Genomic DNA, 21,254 nt, shown 5'->3' with positions numbered 1-21,254 from the left:
CCATACATATTTGATCCAAACGCACCATCTCGACGAGTCTCCCGAAAAAAACCTTCAAACACAACTCAAACAACCGTCGATTCTTTCAACTTATCGCACGTCTTTCATTAACCAGGTGAAACAAAGATAAGATTAATCACCGGGTCTTGGATACAGCGCTGAGCCGTCGTAGTAAGTTCAGTACGTTTAACGATCTCAAACGCGCAACGCAACCCCATAAGAATGCGTCTGTGGCAATAAAGAAAAGGGAGTCTCGCTCGAGTGCGTCTCACTTGCTCTCCTCTTCAACATCAGGGCTCACTGTTCTTTTTCTCGTGAACTGGGAAGGCTCCCATATCCCCGAGGTTTCAACGACCCCTTTCTCTCACTCTCTCTCCTTATCTCCCTCTCACTCCCGCTCATTCTACTCGCTGAGAGGCCAATTCCCCATCTCGCCGTGGCCCCCCGAGTGTGACTATGGACAAACTAAACTCACTTCTTTGTTTGATACCCCCCCAACCATTTATATATCTATACGTACTCACACGTGAATTGCAATTCAAGATGGTTGAGGAAAACAAGAGAGTACGATGACCTCATTGTGTCCATAGAAACGCATTCTAAAGTACTCGCGGAGGTGGAGAATAAGAGTGTGAATAATTTGTGGGTGAGATGCTGAGGAAATTCTGGGGGTTAAATTTTTCGGGCTGGGGGACGCGGGGTCGGAGGGGGGGGAGGGGTAATCCAATCTCTCAAATGGAAACAATTCCCTTCCACTCGCGTATGAATTTTTATTACTTTTTTTTTACTCCACCCAGTCGAGGACTTTTTGTCTTTCTAAGCGTAATTACACTTGTTTTTGTACGACAGGGCGTTTTCCCTCTTGGGGTGTATTTCATTGGAGTAATGACGGGTAATGGGTACTCGGGGAAGGGGGAGGGGGTGTTGGGCTGACTATTTTTGAGATGATTGCATCGGTCTGTCGGGGGAGATTGAGCACGAGGTCAGGCGTGTGCGGAGCTGAGGCTGAAATTCGCGGGTTGACACCTATCATTCGCGGATTGGTGTTAATAGGGGGGTTTGTGTGGGTGGGAATGGGGAATTGGGTGGATTATTTTTTGGTAGGGAATGAGGGCTTGGGTTTTTGGGCAGTGCATGGTTCAATGTTTTTGGCTGAAATTTACCGGACACTTTTTGGAAATTTTTATCGAGTTTAATTGACAATGAAATTTCAGAGAATTTTGTCGTTGAACATTCAGAATTTCGTGAACAATCAAAGAGAACTGCCAATTTCAGTTTCATTTTTCCCTGAGAATAAATAGAAGATCTGACAATTTCGGTGAATATTTTCTTGGATTTTTAGGACAGTGACACTGAATGCAATTTAGGGGGAGAATAATCATAAAATTTCAGATTTCATGGAAAATTTACTAAACGTCAAGACAATTTGTCCTGCGATTGCCAAATAGACCTTTTCATCCTGAGAATCACTAGATTTTCAGCCACCGAGTTTATATATAAATGATTATTTTTGAGAATTTTTAAAATTTCAATGTATTAATTTTTTTAATTTACCAGAATCATTATTTTTCTAGATATTCTTGAATTTTCAGGACAGTGACACTGAATGTGATTTAGGGGGGAAAATCACAAAATTTCAGATTTCACTGAAAATTCAATGTAATTTGGCACTGAATATTCATATTAGATTGGAAAGTCAAATAAATTGAGGAATTTTTATGTTTATGCTGCTTAAAATTCTACAATTGTACTGAATTTTCAGTGAAACCTGAAATTTTACGATTTTCCCCCTAACTGTCCTGAAAATTAATAGTCAATTGTCCATGAAATTTCATTTTGACTCCTGAAATTTCAAGGGAATTTACATACATGGTGTTGCTGTGAAATTAGCTGATTTCGGGAATATTCGATGATATTGTAATTTCTACATTCATATGACAAAGAAAATACACTTGAATGTCGTATTCAATCTTTACAATGAGTATAAAAATTTCAACATCATTAAAGTTTAAATGTTCGTTTAACATGAAACATTCAATTTTGTTAAATTTTCAAAAAGAATGAGAAATTTCATAAACGATTTGATGCTCAATTAGTTAAATTAATTACTACTTAATTAATTGAATTAATTATATAGTAATTAATTAGTTTAATTAAATTAAACTTCCCAACACTGGGAATTCAAGTTTGTTATTACTTATTGTTACTTGAATATAAAAAAACTTTTGAAATTTGAGGCAAAAACTACGGAAAATTCCAAGAACTATTAATTTACATGAAATTTCCATTCGTGTTGTTATCGAAAAATCAGTTTATTTCAGGAAAATTCAACGAAATAATGATTTTCAGATCCCCATATGACAATTAAAATGATAGAATTGTGAAAATTCAAGCACCTATTGTTCCGAATTCTCAAATTCAATTTGCAGAGTGAATTTGCAAATTAAAAAAATTGAAAAATCTGTTTTAAACCTCCGCAACATCTCTGATTTTTCAATTAATACATAAATACTCTTTGAATTTTCCCCCAAAGTCCCAGAGGTAGATAGTAATTAAGAAAGTTCCGAGAGAGATGTAGAAAATGCCGCGGGGTGTCTTCGAAAAGGCGATTTTAACGAGTTTTCCTCGAATTATCCATGAACCATTTCATTTTACTATGTTGATCGAGTCTAATAACTACTCCTGAATGCCGTTACAGAACTTTGTGTTTAAAGTTTGTACTCCAGCTGCTTATTCTTCAATCTCCGTGGAAAAAGAAGTCGAAGAGACCGGGGGTAGCGAGAAAAATAAAAAAAAATAACGAGAAATAGGAAGAGAGAATGCGAAAGCGAGGAAAATAAAATTCCGCACTGGAAAAGTTTTCTTCATTTGTTAATATTTCGTATTTCAATAAGAGAGAAGTAGTCGAGGAGCGGAGAAAAAATCTCCCTCTCCCCAGTTTCCAATAAAGAAGAAATATAATTCAATTAAGGAGAAATACGGAGTGTATGAGGTAAGAATAACAAGTAAATGGTCATTCGGTTGTGCACATGGGGGAGTAAAGTGTGAAAGCGAGACCAACACAAATAAAATTGTCGAGGGGAAAATATCTCCGTGAGTTGTTAACGACTCCCAGTGTGACGGGGGTGGTGAGGATTGCTTAGGCCCTGAGACCGGCAGGTGGTCTTGGCTTTTTCGACCCCCATTTCAAGCAACAAACAGCTGTACGTTTTTACGGAGAGCCGCTCAGGTAGACCCCGTGAGGACGCACTTCAGTGCTCTGTGGGACGTTGTAACATTATTTACTACTGTTTTCGGTGTTGAGCTGTTGAGATAAGTGGTTAAGCGGTTGCTGATGGCTGAAAAAAATTTAGTGCATTCGCCATTCGTCTCAGTTATTGATGTGCCATTGATGCTCGATTAGTTCGTGGGGGTTTAATTCACCTCGCAAGGATAAATCGAGGGACTAAAATAGCATTCTGTTTTGGAGGAATCTGCCATGGCGGAGGGTGAGTCGCTGTTGCGTGAGCATTTTTATTCAAACGCGCTGATGTAGTGGGAAAATAAAAACTCGTGAAACCGTTGACGCTATAACAATATTTTGTTACGGCTTTGTCATGTGGAGTGCACAGCACATTCGAGATCTATTTTCAATATTTTTTGCGCGCTTTTCTCGGGGATCAGAACGCGAGTTCCCGGGTGAGGATTACTCAGAACCGGCAAACGTTCTTTTCCCTTTTTTCTCGTTTTTAGGTTTCGTTCTGTGGGGGAATGAGAAATTTAAAGGGGTGTAGGTAAGCGAAGTGAGTAAGGAGGGGTTGATAGGTGGTGAGGAGCTTTACTGGGTGATTTATTCATATCAATCATTAATCCACGATGAATTCATCGTCAATGGCTCCATTTTCCCTAGGGAAAACGCATAAAATCCCCGGAATTTCTGAGGAATCCATCGACGTCGGGGGTGAGTGCCTGACGCATAAAATCCCCTTTCATCCATTCCACCCACAACCGATCGGTATTCGCCGATCACCGTCTTGATCTATTATAAAAATTGGGAATCCATCAGAACATTGACTTATTTATTATTTTGTTAACCCTCCTCATTCATCAAAGCGTGAATTCTCACATGAATATTACTCACAGAACCGTCAACCACTCATTCCCATTTTTTCCCTCGTTTTTAAGTCTCATTTTCTATAAAAACAAAACTTATAAAAAGTACATCTAAACAACGTAAATAACTAGGGGTTAATGGGTGGTGAAGAGCTCTCATGAATGATTTATTCATATCAATCATTAATCCACGATGAATTCATCGTCAATGGCTCCATTTTCCCTAGGGAAAACGCATAAAATCCCCGGAATTTCTGAGGAATCCATCGACGTCGGGGGTGAGTGCCTGACGCATAAAATCCTCTTTCATCCATTCCACCCACAACCGATCGGTATTCGCCGATCACCGTCTTGATCTATTATAAAAATTGGGAATCCATCAGAACATTGACTTGTTTATTATTTTGTTAACCCTCCTCATTCATCAAAGCGTGAATTCTCACATGAATATTACTCACAGAACCGTCAACCACTCATTCCCATTTTTTCCCTCGTTTTTAAGTCTCATTTTCTATAAAAAAAAAACGTATAAAAAGTACATCTAAACAACGTAAATAACTAGGGGTTAATGGGTGGTGAAGAGCTCTCATGGATGATTTATTCATATCAATCATTAATCCACGATGAATTCATCGTCAATGGCTCCATTTTCCCTAGGGAAAACGCATAAAATCCCCGGAATTTCTGAGGAATCCATCGACGTCGGGGGTGAGTGCCTGACGCATAAAATCCTCTTTCATCCATTCTACCCACAACCGATCGGTATTCACCGTCTTGATCTATTATAAAAACTGAGAATCCATCAGAACATTGACTTGTTTATTATTTTGTTAACCCTCCTCATTCATCAAAGCGTGAATTCTCACATGAATATTACTCACAGAACCGTCAACCACTCATTCCCATTTTTTCCCTCGTTTTTAAGTCTCATTTTCTATAAAAACAAAACTTATAAAAAGTACATCTAAACAACGTAAATAACTAGGGGTTAATGGGTGGTGAAGAGCTCTCATGAATGATTTATTCATATCAATCATTAATCCACGATGAATTCATCGTCAATGGCTCCATTTTCCCTAGGGAAAACACATAAAATCCCCGGAATTTCTGAGGAATCCATCGACGTCGGGGGTGAGTGCCTGACGCATAAAATCCTCTTTCATCCATTCTACCCACAACCGATCGGTATTCGCCGTCTTGATCTATTATAAAAACTGAGAATCCATCAGAACATTGACTTGTTTATTATTTTGTTAATCCTCCTCATTCATCAAAGCGTGAATTCTCACATGAATATTACTCACAGAACCGTCAACCACTCATTCCCATTTTTTCCCTCGTTTTTAAGTCTCGTTTTCTATAAAAAAAAAACGTATAAAAAGTACATCTAAACAACGTAAATAACTGGGGTTAATGGATGGTTAATGGATGGTGGAGAGCTCTCATGAATGATTTACTCATATCAATCATTAGTCCATGATGAATTATATTTTTTTTCTACAAAAATATTTTCTAAAAATATTTACTTGAAACAAGTAATTTTTCTTCAACCACTTATTCCTCGTCAATGGCTCCATTCTCTCTGCGGAAAAGGAATAAAATCCCCCGAATTTCTGAGGCACAAACATCTCTTTCATCCATTCTAGACACAACTGATCGGTATTCATCTAGTTGATATATTTAAAAAACTGAAAACCCATAAAAACGTTGACGTTGTAACATTATTTTCTCTATTATTTTCGACGTTCGACGGAGAGTTGCACTGACAAGTGTTTGAAGGCTGTTTTTTCATCTCTTTCTCAGTGATCAAAAAGGCAATTCTCACACGAATATTTCTCGTCAAACCTTCAACCACTCGTTCCTTTTATTCCCTCTTTTTCGAGTTTCGTTTTTTACGAAAAAAATAACTTCTAAAAAAATGTATGAAGACCCAGTGAATAACTGGGGGTGAATTGGTGGTGAAGAGCTTTAGTGCATGACTTATTCATATCAATCATTAGTCCATGACCAATTCATCGTAAATAGCTCTATTTTCCCCGAGGGAAGACTGAAGGGAGTAAATCCCCGGAATTTGTGAGGAATCCATTATGGCAGAGGGTGAGTCTCTGACGCATGAACATCTCTTTCTTCCGTTCTAGACACAGCGCATCAGTATTCACTGTGGTCTTGTATTACAAAAGTGAGGATCTACAAAAACGTTAGCGTTGTAACATTGAATTGCCAGATAAATATTCCTTATGGCACCTCTACTATTTATTCCTATTTTTTCGTCTATTTTTTAAGTTTTGAAGAGAAAAAAATTGTGATTTCTTGATGGTTCACACCCAGACTTGATCCCAGAGTTGTCAATTTGATTGTTAAACAAGTTGTAAATGTTGTTAAATAAATAGAAGGCCTGGGACGGAGGATTATATCACTGTCAAGGTTATTCTAGTTACCATTCACTATTGCCTACAATTGGCGATAAGGATTTTTTTCTTCCCAGAGGAGGAAAAGTTTTGATTTTCAGAGACTTCTTAGTGATTCTCAGGGATTTATCCCAATTTCTAGGGATTCGTGATTGTAAAATTCAGTCATTTTATCACCAATTTTCAGTGACATCATTAATTTCCTGTGACATCGTCTTTAATTTTTAGGGACATTATCACTAATTTTCAGAGAAATATCTCTAATTTTTGGAAATCTAAACTGTTAAAATTTTCTCACTGAAATTTTTCGGGTAAGAGTCTTGGAAATTTCTAATCAGTAACATTTCCACTGAAATTTCGAGGAATTGTGTCATTGAAAATTCAAAATTTCATGGAGAATCCCGTGGGAGCTGTAAATTTCAGTTTAATTATTTCAAGAAAATGAATGAAAAATCTGGAAAATTGAGAGAAATTCCTTTCTGAATTCCAGATTTCTCTGAAATTTCAGGGAATTCCTTCAAAAATTGCTCGCATTCCAAGAATTTCAAAGGAATTGGCTAAAAATTCAAGGGAATTTGGCAGAGAATATTAAAAAATGGTACTTTACTTAAATTTCCACGCTAACAGAAAGGATTAATTATTCTTAACAAATGCATATTTGAGGCATCTTATACGACTCGACTTTCACCTTTCAAGTGAACCATTCATCAATAGTTAACGAATATCGTTTGGAATAAATGAATCATTCTATCAGTGCCGAGAAGTCTGAAATTCCCTTGACTTTATCCCCTTAAATCGACTTCGATCTCTTTTTCCGGAAAATTCCGCCTAATTTTTCACCAGTGTTTCCTTGATAAAAATCAGTGACAATCGTGGTCACTACTCACTTCCCACTACCCCCACCACTCGATGACGGATTCCTGAAAACCAGTGACACGTCCCAGGCCGCCAGTTCCATTCCCCTGAAAATCAGTCTTTTCCTCCGCGCCAGTTAATTTTCCCCAACAAAAACGAATTGTCCCACGAATTAAAAGATGATAAAGAGCTCAAGTGCATGATCCACTCGCACCGACAATAAATCCCCGATCAATTCACCGTCAACGACGTCCATTGTTCCCCAAGGGAAAGCCAAAAAGCATGAAAATCCCCCGACCTGACTCACCAACGCATAAACATTCCCCTCCCCGCCCTCCCAATCAGTATTCACCGAGCTCATGTATTACAAAACTAAAAACCCATAAAAAACATCTCAATCAGTACAGACCGAGTGAACGTGACTGAATTCAAGAAAAACCCGTTGAACTTCAAGGCTCTCTCTCACCCGTCTGGTTATTCGATTTGGCTCAAGGTCACTGGAGAATTGTTCCGAGGGAATTTGTCCCGAACAAAAAAGCCAGCCAACAGCGGTGTGTTTTTCACCACTCACGACTGCACGTCAATAGAATTTTTTATCCACCCCTTTACCCATTGTGCAACGTATGTTTTCCACTTTCTGCCTCAACGGAAAACTGCATCGCGTGCTCAGACGATTACGGAAATTATTACAAACTCGCGGTGGTAACAGCGTCACGAGAGGACTCCACCTTTTTTCCGTCTCCCATTCTCATTTTTTTCCCCTTTTTTCGCCAGACTACCCCTACTTTTTACAATTACCCAGTGCTCACAAATTTTTTTCCCCCTCTCGCTCTTTTTTTCAGTCTTTTTCTTTCCCTTGGATTTGAGGACACGACTAACCCACTTTATGGGGCTTGTTAGATTGCTCAGTAGTATACTTGAGGGATGTGTGTCAAAGCGATCTCGATGCTTGATTAAAATACAAGTAGAGTGCCCCCGGGGGTAATTTAACTGATGGGTTACACTCGGTGCACCATTTTTATGGCCATGAAAGGGACAAAAAGGAAATAAAATGGGATAAATTAGGGAAAAAGTTTGCCACTGGAGATGATTGATGCTAGTGCAATGGTCAATGCGGGTAAAAGGCTGTCGTGTTTGTCCATGCGAAGGGTCATCGACTCGTGTGCCCAGCGATCCGATCGAGTTGTCCACATGCGCTCCGATTAGCATTCGTGAAATTGTCCTCGACTTACTGTTGTTTGCCGGTGAATCGCGTGACGCATTCGAGAGGATGAGACAATGGGGAAAAAACAGGACAAAAAGCGGGGGACGAAAAACAGGAGAAAAGAGCGCTTGGTAAAATGAGCGTGTGGAGAGCTGGAACAAGAGGAAAAATTGCTCGTGAGTCATGTGGAGGCACTCTGTTGTGCACTTGAGGAGGCCTTGACTCTATAGATTCAGACAGTTGGATTGTTGTGTCTCTCGACTGAAGACTACATTCAGAGGAGTGGTTTATTTGAGTTAAGTTAAATTGGGTTTAATGGGGCTAAAAAGTCGTTTTTAGTTGGATTGGTATTTAGGGATAACGATATTGTTTATATGGTTGAAAAATTTTGTGTGGAGTTGATAGAATTTTTGAGAACTGTCAGGGCATTTTACAATGATTTTATTATTTAAACTTTGCACACGGAGAGAAATTTTTTATCAACATCCTATCGTTCTATAAAAGTGTATTGTGAGTCATCGCTTCCTCATTTCTATCCCGAAATTTAGTGAAAATTAATATATGATGATCAAATTTTATTCTACGTTAGAGAAATTTTATCCTGACGCATAATAAATTTTACCCTTCCAGTCCAATAATTTTTATTCTACCGGCACGGTAATTTTTATTTTTATCAGGATAAAATTTCTCTAACGTAGAATAAAATTTGATCATATATTAATTTTTACTGAATTTCGGGATAGAAATGAGGAAACGATGACTCATGATACACTTTTATAGAATGGTAGGATAATTTCTATCGAAAATTTCTTTCCGTGCAGGTCTGAATTTAAAGTTCGATGTTGAACCGTTAGAAAACATTTTAAGAATCTTAAAAAAAATTGAAAGTTTACTGTTGGAGAAAGATTGGTGGAATAATTGTTATTTGGGAATAACGAATTAAGATTTTCGAAAGTTTACACAATTTCAATTATTATTAATTCCGTGCAAAATATCATTTTAATGACGCGGAATGTTCATGATTTTATTCCAACTTTTCTCCCGCAATTTAACTGACAAATTTGATGATTAAAAATATTATCCTTAAAGACGTATTCACGTAAAAAATTCACAAATACTCTTTCACTTCGATTCAAAATGCGTCATTTTTCTCGGTGTAAAGCACGTAATCGTGTCGGCACTTTGTTAAAACTCAAGATGCATTGTGTAAACTTATACATCATCAAACTCCGCTATCACCGCACAACAAAAACTTTGTGATAATGAGGATAAAGATAGAGGTGTCTAGACGGAATTCAGGTGGGGTCGGTGGTGAAAAGTTGAACCGCAATCCATCAACCTCGCCCTCTTCCCCTTCGATAAATAAAAAAACAGGGTAAAAATGAAAAAATAACACGAACGCCGAAGGAATGAAAATAAAACCACGCCAGCGAGCGAATTCCGGGAGTTTGGCGCGGTTATTTTTATTTCGCTCCTGAAAAATTTAATATTATAACTTTTTGGGGAATTTGATAGTTCAGCGAGGCACGCCGCAAATCGCATTCTTTCACTCATAATGCCGGGATTATGCATTATGAGCGAGACTGGGATTTCGGGGGAGAGATAATACCCATCGAGTTCTGTTTCATTGCAGACGAGTGGAGCTGCAAGTGAACAGTTCAATAGAGAAAATTTTATTTTTATTTTCGGGGACATGCCTCCAAAGACATTTCCACTAATTTCTACTGACATCGACACTAATTTTCAGGGGAATCATCACTAATTTTCAGAGGAATGTTACTTTTGAGAATTTATCACGAAGTTTCTTCTAGGGATATTTCTGATGATCACTCTGATGATCATTAAATTTCAGAAAATCTTGTCATTGAGAAATCAAATATTCCGTTAATTTTCTGTTCAAATAATCCGGAAATCAATAAAATAATTGATTTTTCAGTTCAATTATTCTCTGAAAATTCAGGGAAAAATTAATCATAACTGCATTTTCCCTAAATCCGATTCAATCTCACTCTCACGAGGTTTCCTACAGAATCTTCCCCGAAGTTTCAAAAAATTTCCAACACTGCAAATGATAGTTAGTTCAAATAAAATTCTCTCGATAAAATTAACTTCTTCCGTCAGGGCTAATTTTTCCTCTCCGTCTCCAACCATACGTCACCTTCCATAGATCCTTGGGACACACCAGAGCAAGCATAGGCGCATTTACCTCAACTTTTAGGGGAATTCGATACTCCACCGAGGCCCGCCAAATCGCATTCTTTCGCTCATAATACCGGAATTATGCATTATGCGCGAGACTGCTATTTCGTGACAGAGATAATACCCATCGAGAGTCGTGTTTCACTGCAGACGAGTCACGTTGCAATTCCGCACAGATCCATGTCGAAATAGTGGTGGAGAAGTGGTATTACAGAGCGGAGGGATGAGGGAGAAAACTCCAGAACAAAAAAAGACACGGGAAGGATAAAAAACATAATAATGGAGCGTTGCTATGTGGAAGAGTCACGCGGGTGAAATCGCGTGTTGTCTGTATGTGAGCCTTCCAGTGCAGGTTTGTTCGATGTTCAATCGATCGTCGGATACTGGACGAGACTCGCAGCTTTGTATTTTCATGCCCGCTTATGAGTTTACTCTACGGATAAACCCTCAAACGTAATCACATTCGGGGAATCGTTCGACATTTCGCTGGGCGGGTGGGCGGGGGCGGGGGCGGCGGAATGGATTGGACGGTTAGTGGAATGTGTCGTAGATCGATTATGCTGATAGTAATTACTGGTCAATTAGTTTGTCTAGACGTGGATTCACTGGCAATTCGCATTTCCCGAGATATCGGGGTGAATTCAAACGTCTTGAGGAAGAATGAGGGGAATTGATATTGACGGTTATGGGAAACTCATGGTTGATGGGTTTCAGGAGTGGGGAGGACCGAGACTAGATGCGCCGCTGAGAGGAGTGGAGATAGCAAGATACCTGATTGTCTTGGGGTATCGAGAATCAGGAGATCACTGCTGATATCGAGAATGGCGTGCTGCGGATGTGGGGAGGATGGGTCGAAGGTTGAGCCTGGGGTAATTGAATTTTTTTCTCTCTTTGGTTTTACTTTAGGTTGAGGTGGGTTTTATTGGAGGTGAAGGGAGGTGGGGGGTTGGGGGAATGGCGGTAGTATAAACAGGAGAATTCATTTATTTTTATTGTTTGGAGGATATTTTTCAATTGTGTGGAAGAAATTGTTCATTCATGCTGAGGGAATTCTCTCTGGAAATAGAAGCAAGGTTTTTTTATTCTAATGATGAGGGATTCAGGGGTGGAAGAGTTCTGATTCTTCAATTTTTTATGAATTTCTGACTTGCTTTGATCAATGTTTAAAGATACTAATCGAAATTTAAAAATAGGGAAATGATTGATAATCTAAATTTCCAATTGAGGGTGAATTCAATGGTTAATAATGTGGAATTGTAAATTTTCTGGTGAGTGAATAATACTAAATTTCTTATTAGGGATTTGCGATTTTTCAGATAATTCGGAATTTGAATATTTAAATTGATGATTATTTTAATAATTATAATTTATGGGTATGGCTATCCCTGAAATGATTATAGTAGTAGACTAGTTATTGTATTTTTATTGTATTGTTGTATTTTTTCCTGGCAACAGAATTTAAGACAAGAATTTAATTTTTGTGACAGATAATAAATTTCCTTCTATCAAATTGGTTAATTTCCCTCAAGTAAATTAATTCTTTATTAATTAATTAAAGGTAATAATGAATTAATTAATTAGTTTTAATTAATTAATTTAATTAAAATAATTAATTAAAAGAAAATATTTGATGGAGTTCCATTTTTGTGACATTCAGTATTTTTTTCTCTCACTACACTTCCCTCCTCTTCAAACTCCATTAGGTTATTGACAAGTGACTGTCCGACTTTTCAACTACCGGCTGTCAAAATATTGGCTGAAACTCCAGTACCGATAATTAATATTAGAAATTCAATGGGTATTGAAACAGCAGATGCTGCACAATCAAGAACCAAACGCACCAACGAGATACTCTCAAGTCTGTTGACTCAGTGGTTTTCAATTAAATATTCAAGAGCCATTTGCCCTTGCTCAGTTTGTAGTTAAATCCCAACACAATGAGTCCTCGATTAATCAAGGGATAAACTTCTGGCTTGCAGACGCCTGATCAGGAGGAGCCGTCGTTGGGCGAGGGTGAGAAAGTTTTTACCCAGAACAGATCATGCACTGATCTAGCTGCACTCATTATCCTCGTAGTGCTCGTTGGTGGTTTTGTAAGTGGTCGAGTGGATTTAACCGAAAGATATAAAACCCCGGGGGGAGGGGGGAGAGTTAAACCCAATGACATTGATTACATTTAAACAGGGCTTCTTCATGACCACTGCCATCAAGCGAGGTGACGTCCATCGTTTGGTAAATGGCTATGACGATTGTGCCAACGTCTGCGGGCGCATTACACCATCCGAGACAAATCCGGAATTCAGTTGCAAAGGCGCTGACATGAGAAATCTCAAGTATCTTCATGTCGCGGTGGGCACCAATGGTGTCAAAAGCCGGATGTGTGTGTCAAATTGCAGCAGCTTCGGTGACCAGTGAGTATTCGCTCTTTTTTGGGAATTTTCGGGGAAAATCCAACTCTTTGTTCTACGCGGAGATAAATTTTTCATAAAAATCTTACCGTTCTATAAAAGTGTATCATATGAGTCACCGTTTCCGCATTTCTATCCCGAAATTTAGTTAAAATTAATATATGATGTTCAAATTTTATTCTACGTTAGAGAAATTTTATCCTTCCAGTGCAATAATTTTTATGTAGATGAAAAACGAAAATTCTAGAACGGTTGGTAAATTTTATCCTACCGGTACAGTAATTTTTATTTTTATCAGGATAAAATTTCTCTAACGTAGAATAAAATTTGATACGCTATCAATTTAAATTATATTTCGAACTAATGAACATTTTATTTGTATCAACAAAACATTCGCTCACAATCGAAGAGCGATTTATGTGATTCCAATAGAGTTCATCTAATTAAAAAAATAATTGACTATTGGATTTCTTCAATTTCTATTTTCATCCGGTTAATTTCTTCCATTTAAACTTCAACATTCATAACATTATATTGGTGATAATACACGATAATGCCTCACAAACCGAAAAATCGACCCAATTAAATTTGGAGTACTTTAAACCAACTTTTTCCAACAAATTGAATTATTGAACATTGCCCCTTCGAACTGAAATCCAGTGGACGAAGAGTCAATACTGAATATTTCCGTGTTTGATAAATTCACAGGATTCCGTTCCTCAGCCGTTGCATAACAAAAATTATCTCATTTCTCACGAATGAAGATAATAATTTTATTTGAATCAACAAAACACTCGTTCACCACTGAAGAACGATTTATTAAATTCAAATAGACTTTATCGAATTCAAAATATAATTAACTTCTGGTTTTCTTCAATCCGTATCACCCAAACTTGAACATTCATAACACTATATTCCCAATAATATTTCCCAATAATTAATTCCCGATATTGCACCACAACCCGAAGAATCACCCCAATTCAATTTTCATTACTTCAAACCACCATTTTCCAACGAATTGAATAATTGAGTACTGCCCCTTTTGGCCGAAAATCGAGTGGACAGAACGTCAATACCGAATACATTTCACTTCCTAAATCCACAGAATTCAGTTCCTCAACCGTTGCATACCTAAAAAAGTAACCAGCAGTGCTAATTCGGTGCTGAAAACCCTGGGACTGGAGAGTTTTTTCAACGTAAGAATCGACGACAAGTTGGCCGATCATACACAATTAATATCACTGAATAAAAAATAGAGATGCCTTTTAAAATGATTTTCCCCAATCTAGGAGGCATCGAGCGACCTGAACATCGCCTGGCGCGAGTTAATCTATCTCCTGCTAATTGCTCTAGGTAATTTATTCACCGGATCACTCTGCTGTTGCATTCATGACGATTCTTACCAATTCACTAAATAATTCTGGCACTTACCCACAGCAATATCACTCGGCATTCTGATAGCTTTCCGATACATCGTATCGTACGTCATTTACATCGTTCTCAGTGGCTCAGTTGTCGTTTCCATTGGCGGAACAATTTATCTCTGGTAATGCAATTTCCCTTCCTCCACTGTGCTTAATAATTCAGTGGGAAAACAACGATTATTAAACGTGGTTATTCGTACAATATCCCAGGCTTGCTTGGTACCAGGAGAGAAGAGCTGTTAAGACGGGTGAGATACATGTGGATGATTCAAGTGTAACACCGTATCTCATTTATGCTATTCTCATGACAATTGTTGCTGTCGTCACTGCACTAGTTGTTCTCGTTATGAGAAAAAGAATAGCTCTTGTGGTGCAACTCTTTCGAGAAGCTGGCAAAGCCGTTTACTCGATGCCAGCGCTACTTCTTCAACCCATTTACGTGAGTATTTTTCACAAGCTCAAAGTTTGGTGAGAAAGTTTTACGTCGATATTTTAGGGTATTTTTCATGGGTTTTGTACTTTTGTTTTTTTTCAACGGGGAATTTATTACAGACGTATCTTCTCATTGGTTTATCCTTTGTTGCTTGGGTTTACTGTGTACTGTGGATCGAGAGCGCTGGGGAACTTTACAAAAATCGGAAGAATCATCTGCATTATAAGAAGGATGCTATTCTTGTGGTGAGCTCTTTATTTTGGTTTTCTGGGGGCTAGGGAGTCTCATTGCGTGGAGCGATAGACGCGGGGGCTGGGCCCCCCTGCACTATCGATTGGGATATATCAACGTTTGGGGGAATAGATTAGTTACAGATAAACTGAGAGAGGTTTTAGTTAAATTTGGAAAAAAGAGTCACTTTTTTAGTCAATATTTGGTAGGATAGAGTGCCAACAGATAAATTTGGAGGGGTTTTCGGTAAATTTTAGAGTTGAGTTGCATGAGAATATTTAGAAAAACTGAGTCACTAGTGGCATTCAAATGGCATTTTTCCAAGAATAAGTTTTGTTTCAACATTTTCTCTTTATGAATAAAATGGTGAAATTTTTTTCAATTTCCGGGCATTTCATTTTGCTTTGAACAGGGGGTGTGGCCCCCTGGGAGGGGGCTGAGCCCCCCTGCACGATCGATCGGGGCGATATATCAACATTTATTGAAATCGATTAATAACATATATTTTGGAGAGGTTTTAGTTGAATTTAATTTAACAAATTGGTCGTTAAAATTTGGACGAAATCATGAGTGACAAATATGAGTGAATCAAATTACATTTTGAAAAGAATGATTTTTTTTTTCAAGTGAATTAATTATCTATTAGAACGGAAAAAAAACAGGAAATATAACATGGAGTGAATTATACTTTCGCTGAACATAATTCTTCAATAAGGGGTCTTATCGGATATATACGTGATCCAGGTCACATATTATTGTATTACATTATACAGAGAGAGTTTATTCGGTGGGGCAAAAGAAGAATATTCAGAAATAGAGAGCCCATGCCTTATCCGACTGAATACGAAATTGAAAAAGTGGACATTGCAGAGAACTGATAAACACATTACATGATCCATGAATATTCATTACGTGACACTTATTCTGTTTGTTACATTACAAACGTCGTTACGGAGTTCATTCATTATTTCTCATGCATCTCAATTATGCATTGAATTCCGTCGTCGTTCGCTTACACGAAATGTCAGCAAATTTCTTGAAAAAAATGCAACTCTTACGAAACAGTCAAGAGAAACATCGAAGTTCAGTTCGATTATTCGAAATAACGTGGACTCGAAAAAAATCACACTGACAGAAAAATTAATTTTATCGAGAGCATTTTATTCGAACCAACTATTATTTGGTTGTTAATTTTCAAATAAACATGATTTCATACTGAATACCAGCTATCTCTTGTTGAGATACATTTGATTGGGAGAAATCGAACGTCTCTAGAATTGAAGTTCCTTTTATTTGTCGCAATAATGAGGGTATTTGATTTCTTTCTAGCCAAAAGTTTGCCAACTCCAGAAATTCGTTGGTTTACTCAAAAATCAAAGTTATTCTCATGACTAAATACGTTGTTATCTCAGTCAACACGATCATACGTTGTTCCAAGTAAATTATAATTGAAGTGAGCATTTCGTATGTCGAATCAGGGTGAATATTGTTACGCGGAAAAAGCTTTGAGATTGTAGTGAGATGTCGTTGAGTTGAAAGAAGTTTATATTTCTTGACTAAAAAAATCGCATTAGTTTACAACAACAGAGTCACAAATTACGGCAATTCTACACAAACTTGGATATCACAAATTTCGTTCAATGTGATGTACGGAAAGCTCAATTTAAACATCGGCTTCATTCGAGAAAACAACATTCAATTCATTCCTCAATGTAATCATCTCCTAGGTACGAATTTTTTATCAATTCATGGAAGTAGAAAATTTCTCGACTGGAGATTATATTACGTTAAAAAAATTGAACTTTTCCATTTTCGTGGTGAATACATGTGACTTGACGCCAAGGACTGTTTTATTCGATTCAAGTAAATGTATCTCAAGAAGAAATAATTTATATTCACCGTAAGATCGTATTCATCTGAAACTGGTTCAAGTATATAATACTTGTTCCACGAAAGTAACACCTCAATAAAAATAATTTTTTCGATCAGTGCAGTTCAATTGGAAATTTAAGTGCATTTCCGTCATATTGTCAGTTGAAACTTGAAATTTCATAACTCCATTTACCCCTAAATGAAGTCAAATGTCAGTCGTCCGAAAATCACTGCTAAAAACTCCCCAGAGCTCCAATTATGTCGAATAGTTATTACCTAATTGCAATAAAAATGAGCACCAAAAAAAAAATTCAACCACCACTTCGCGGTGTCTTATCACCGACTAGTGAGAATTTCAATAAAAAATGATCTGTTGTACTGTTTAGACTGCCCGGTGGTACAATATCTTTATGTATTTCGTAATGGCTGAGTTTTATTTCGGCTGTCAGCACATGGTGGTGGCCGGTGCCGTGGCCCGATGGTTTTTCACGAGGTGAGATGAAAATATCGGTGCAACCGTGTATTTTTTACCCATAAAAATGAATTGGTCAATTTTCGAGGGATTTAAATTGCCATTTCGCAGGGATAAAAAACGCCTGTCACTGCCAGTGACACGCAGTACATGCTGTTTGCTGCGATTTCATCTCGGTACAGTGGCATTTGGTGCCATGATCATCGGTATTGTGAGATTACTGCGCGCTATCATAGCATTCATTCAAAATAGACTGAAGGGATATGATAATGACTTTGTCAATGGGATACTCTGGTGCTGTCAGTGCTGCACGTGGTGCTTCGAGTGTTGTCTCAAATTTCTCACGAGAAACGCTTATATCGAAACTGGTGAGTTTTTGCACGGTATTATTCACTGTCGCTGGTATGAATATTCAGAAGTGAGATAAACATTTTTTTTGCCGGCGGCTTCCACAGCAATTTACGGATGCAGTTTTTGCACTGGGGGAAAAAAAGCATTTCGTGCACTCTCTGATAATATTTTGAGGGTAGCGGCAATCAATAGCGTTGGAGATTTTGTGCTATTTTTGGGGAAGGTACTCGTCGTTGCGCTCACTGTTCTCTGTGGAGTTTATCTTATACAGGTGAGAGAAATTATATTTGTACGGTCGTAGGGACAAACACGTTTTGATTTTCAGGAATTTGGCAGTTATTACACGGAGGGAAAAGTTGGGAAAAATTACCTAGAGCGAAATGTTTTTCAATTAAACAAGTTGGATATTGGTCTTGTATTGTATATAGTAGTTATTTTTGCTAATACATTAACAATATGCTGGAGAATATGTCGTTTTTTGGTAAAACTGTTATTGGCAAAACTCAATAATTTCGAGTTTTGCCAATAGATTATATTTATATTTGTATTTGCCAATAGATTATATTGTCGCCTGGCAACAGTTCGAATTCCGCTAGGGGTATTTCTAATTATCGCAAAAAAAACTAATTTTTGTGAAAGATATTGAATTTTCTTCTATCACGGAAGAAATATATTTGAATTGAGTATAAAATAAATCAATTGGGGGATGGGTATTTTAATTCGAAGATGATTCTTTTGTATCGGGCCGGTTTGTAGCGAGCCCTCTTAAGTGTAATATAAGGGGCAGGCACTAAGGGTCAGAATATAAGGGTCAAAAAGTGGAGGTTAAAAAATGAGGGCCAGAATATTAGGGTCAAAACATTAGGATTACATTAGAATATAAAAGTAAAAAAAGTGGGTGTCAGGCAATGAGGGTCTAAATATAAGTCATATATTATACTTGATCACCGCTTTTAGCCCTTATATGACCCTCACTGCCTGACACCCACTTTTTTCACTTTTATATTCTGACCCTAATTTTTCGATCCTCATATTCTGACCCTCTTTTTTTAACCCTAACATTCTGACCCTCATTCCTTCACCTTTACATTCAGGCCCTCAGTTTTTGACTCTAATATTCCGACCCTCATTTTTTAACCTCCACTTTTTGACCCTTATGTTCTCACACTTAGCGTCTGAACCTTATATTACACTTGAGAACGCTTGGTACAACCCGGGCTGAGACGAAATAATCATCCTCGAATTGAAACATCCATCCCCCATTCGACTATAAAATATACTTGATTTTAGGATACACGGAGAGAAATTTTTTAGAAAAATTCTAGCGTCTAGCACGGGAAAAGAGGCGCAAAGTAACAGCCAGGAAAAAATTCCAGTGCCGGCACTGGAAATTTTATTGGGAAAACGTGAATTTTTCTCCGTATTTCTGTGAAAATTTCACAGAAATCCCCAGAAATTCTACCAGAAGTACCAAGAAATTTTACCTTAACAGCACTAGAATTTTTCACAGCCGGTGAATTGTGATTTTTCCCAGTACTCGTACTAGAATTTTTCTAGAAAATTTCTCTCCATGTATATTAAAAAAAAAATTAAGTGATATCTGTTCCACTTCCTCAAATATTTTCCCATGGAACATATAATTTTTCGGGAGAACAAATTTTTCGCTCCGTGTATTGCGAGCTGTCGACACAAACCCATTCATTCAATTCAAAGAAACCATTTCTCTCTGTTTTAATTTTCACGTTCATATTGACAATCCTCTCGGGATTCGGCCCCTCATAATCATTTGTTCCAGAAGAAGTATGGACTGCACCACCCCTGGGTGCCAATTGCGATCGCCGGAGTGTTCGCCTTCCTCGTCGCCCACTGCTTCATTTCCATTTACGAGGTAGAAAATTATTCAAAAGATTCCCCGTCCCCCCTACATTATTAACGATCCCTTCCTTCCTCAGATGATCATCGACACGATTTTCCTCTGCTTCTGCGAGGACTGCGCTCGCAACGACGGCATCAGTCGGCCCTACTTCATGAGCCGCGGCCTGATGGTGAGTTAATCGTTGATAATTGGATTTAATTCCATGCCGACAGCATTTCGGTGAATTGTTAAATTATTATCGATCGATATTGTCCATCAGGAATTCGTGGAGAACAGCAAGAAGGTGCTCAAGCATCTGGATAGTCAGCCGTCTCCGTCCCCGTAAATAATTCAAGCAACGAGATTGAATTCAATCAAAAACGCACTCAAAAGACTGGATGATTCAAGTGTATTCTCGGTAATTGCACTCGTCAAAGACAATTACAATTACATATTCAACGTCCAGCGACTCTTCGATGACATTGTCCGGGGCTAATCACTTTGATACAGCCCACACACTCCCCTCAGCTTCCTCAGTAAATATTTCGCGGTTTTTCCACGATTGAATGGTTGAAATAAGTCATAGTTAATATAATTATTGAATTTCACTCGGAGGAAATGAGTGAATAAATCATGTGAGATGATTTTTTTAATACCTAGGTATTTTCAGAGTTTCATCAACTGATTGAAATGTAGACTATTTTTTACTTCCATCGAATTTTAATTAGTATTCCTTTGGGTGGGGATCCCATGTTTGCAGAGATTAATTTTTAAACTGCTTGGAATATTTTTGTACCGATTCATACATTTAATAAATTAGTATTATGTAAATTATGTTAAAGACTCAATCGATGTGGAATTAAAAACATGAAATACGGAGTCCGGAGTTCTGTTGCACTTCAGTGAATTGTTGAATTATTATTAATCGATATTGTCCATTAGGAGTTCGTGGAGAACAGCAAGAAGGTGCTCAAGCATCTGGATAGTCAGCCATCGCCGTCCCCGTAAATAATTCACGCAACGAGATTGAATTCAATCAAAAACGCACTCTAAAGACTGGATGATTCAAGTGTATTCTCGGTAATTGCACTCGTCAAAGACAATTACAATTACATATTCAACGTCCAGCGACTCTTCGATGACATTGTCCGGGGCTAATCACTTTGATACAGCCCACACACTCCCCTCAGCTTCCTCAGTAAATATTTCGCGGTTTTTCCACGATTGAATGGTTGAAATAAGGAATAGTTAATATAATTATTGAATTTCACTCGGAGGAAATGAGTGAATAAATCATGTGAGATGATTTTTTTAATACCTAGGTATTTTCAGAATTGCATCAACTAATTGAAATGTAGACTATTTTTTACTTCCACCGAATTTAAATTAGTATTCCCTTGGGCAACTACCTCATGTTTGCAGAGATTAATTTAAAAACTGCCTGGAATAT

At 37.7% G+C, this 21,254-nt stretch overlaps 1 protein-coding gene across 5 annotated transcripts in view; it reads left to right on the top strand.

The window, feature by feature from the left end:
- LOC107036260 (choline transporter-like protein 1) overlaps positions 1-20,690 on the top strand; it is a 25,640-nt gene extending 4,950 nt beyond the window's left edge. For 3 of the 5 annotated variants that reach the window (XM_015254068.1, XM_015254069.1, XM_015254070.2), the window contains exons 2-15: positions 11,473-11,627; positions 12,738-12,851; positions 12,943-13,169; positions 14,272-14,362; positions 14,456-14,519; positions 14,604-14,712; positions 14,801-15,029; positions 15,143-15,268; positions 17,513-17,619; positions 17,710-17,966; positions 18,054-18,220; positions 19,745-19,837; positions 19,902-19,994; positions 20,085-20,690. In XM_015254068.1, coding sequence (XP_015109554.1) covers positions 11,580-11,627; positions 12,738-12,851; positions 12,943-13,169; positions 14,272-14,362; positions 14,456-14,519; positions 14,604-14,712; positions 14,801-15,029; positions 15,143-15,268; positions 17,513-17,619; positions 17,710-17,966; positions 18,054-18,220; positions 19,745-19,837; positions 19,902-19,994; positions 20,085-20,150 — 1,791 coding nt within the window. In that variant the 5' untranslated portion in view covers positions 11,473-11,579 and the 3' untranslated portion in view covers positions 20,151-20,690. Of the gene's footprint in view, positions 1-8,787; positions 8,855-11,472; positions 11,628-12,737; positions 12,852-12,942; positions 13,170-14,271; positions 14,363-14,455; positions 14,520-14,603; positions 14,713-14,800; positions 15,030-15,142; positions 15,269-17,512; positions 17,620-17,709; positions 17,967-18,053; positions 18,221-19,744; positions 19,838-19,901; positions 19,995-20,084 lie in introns of those variants that run through there. The other 2 variants (XM_015254071.1, XM_015254072.1) reach the window with 2 other exon arrangements.
- Positions 20,691-21,254: the final 564 nt, after the last annotated feature.

The sequence above is a fragment of the Diachasma alloeum genome, unplaced genomic scaffold, assembly GCF_001412515.2.
Source record: "Diachasma alloeum isolate Michigan unplaced genomic scaffold, Dall2.0 Dall_scaffold_00208, whole genome shotgun sequence".
Lineage (NCBI taxonomy): Eukaryota > Metazoa > Arthropoda > Insecta > Hymenoptera > Braconidae > Diachasma > Diachasma alloeum.
Note: the sequence above shows the minus strand (reverse complement) of the source record. Positions and strands in the feature narration are given on the sequence as shown.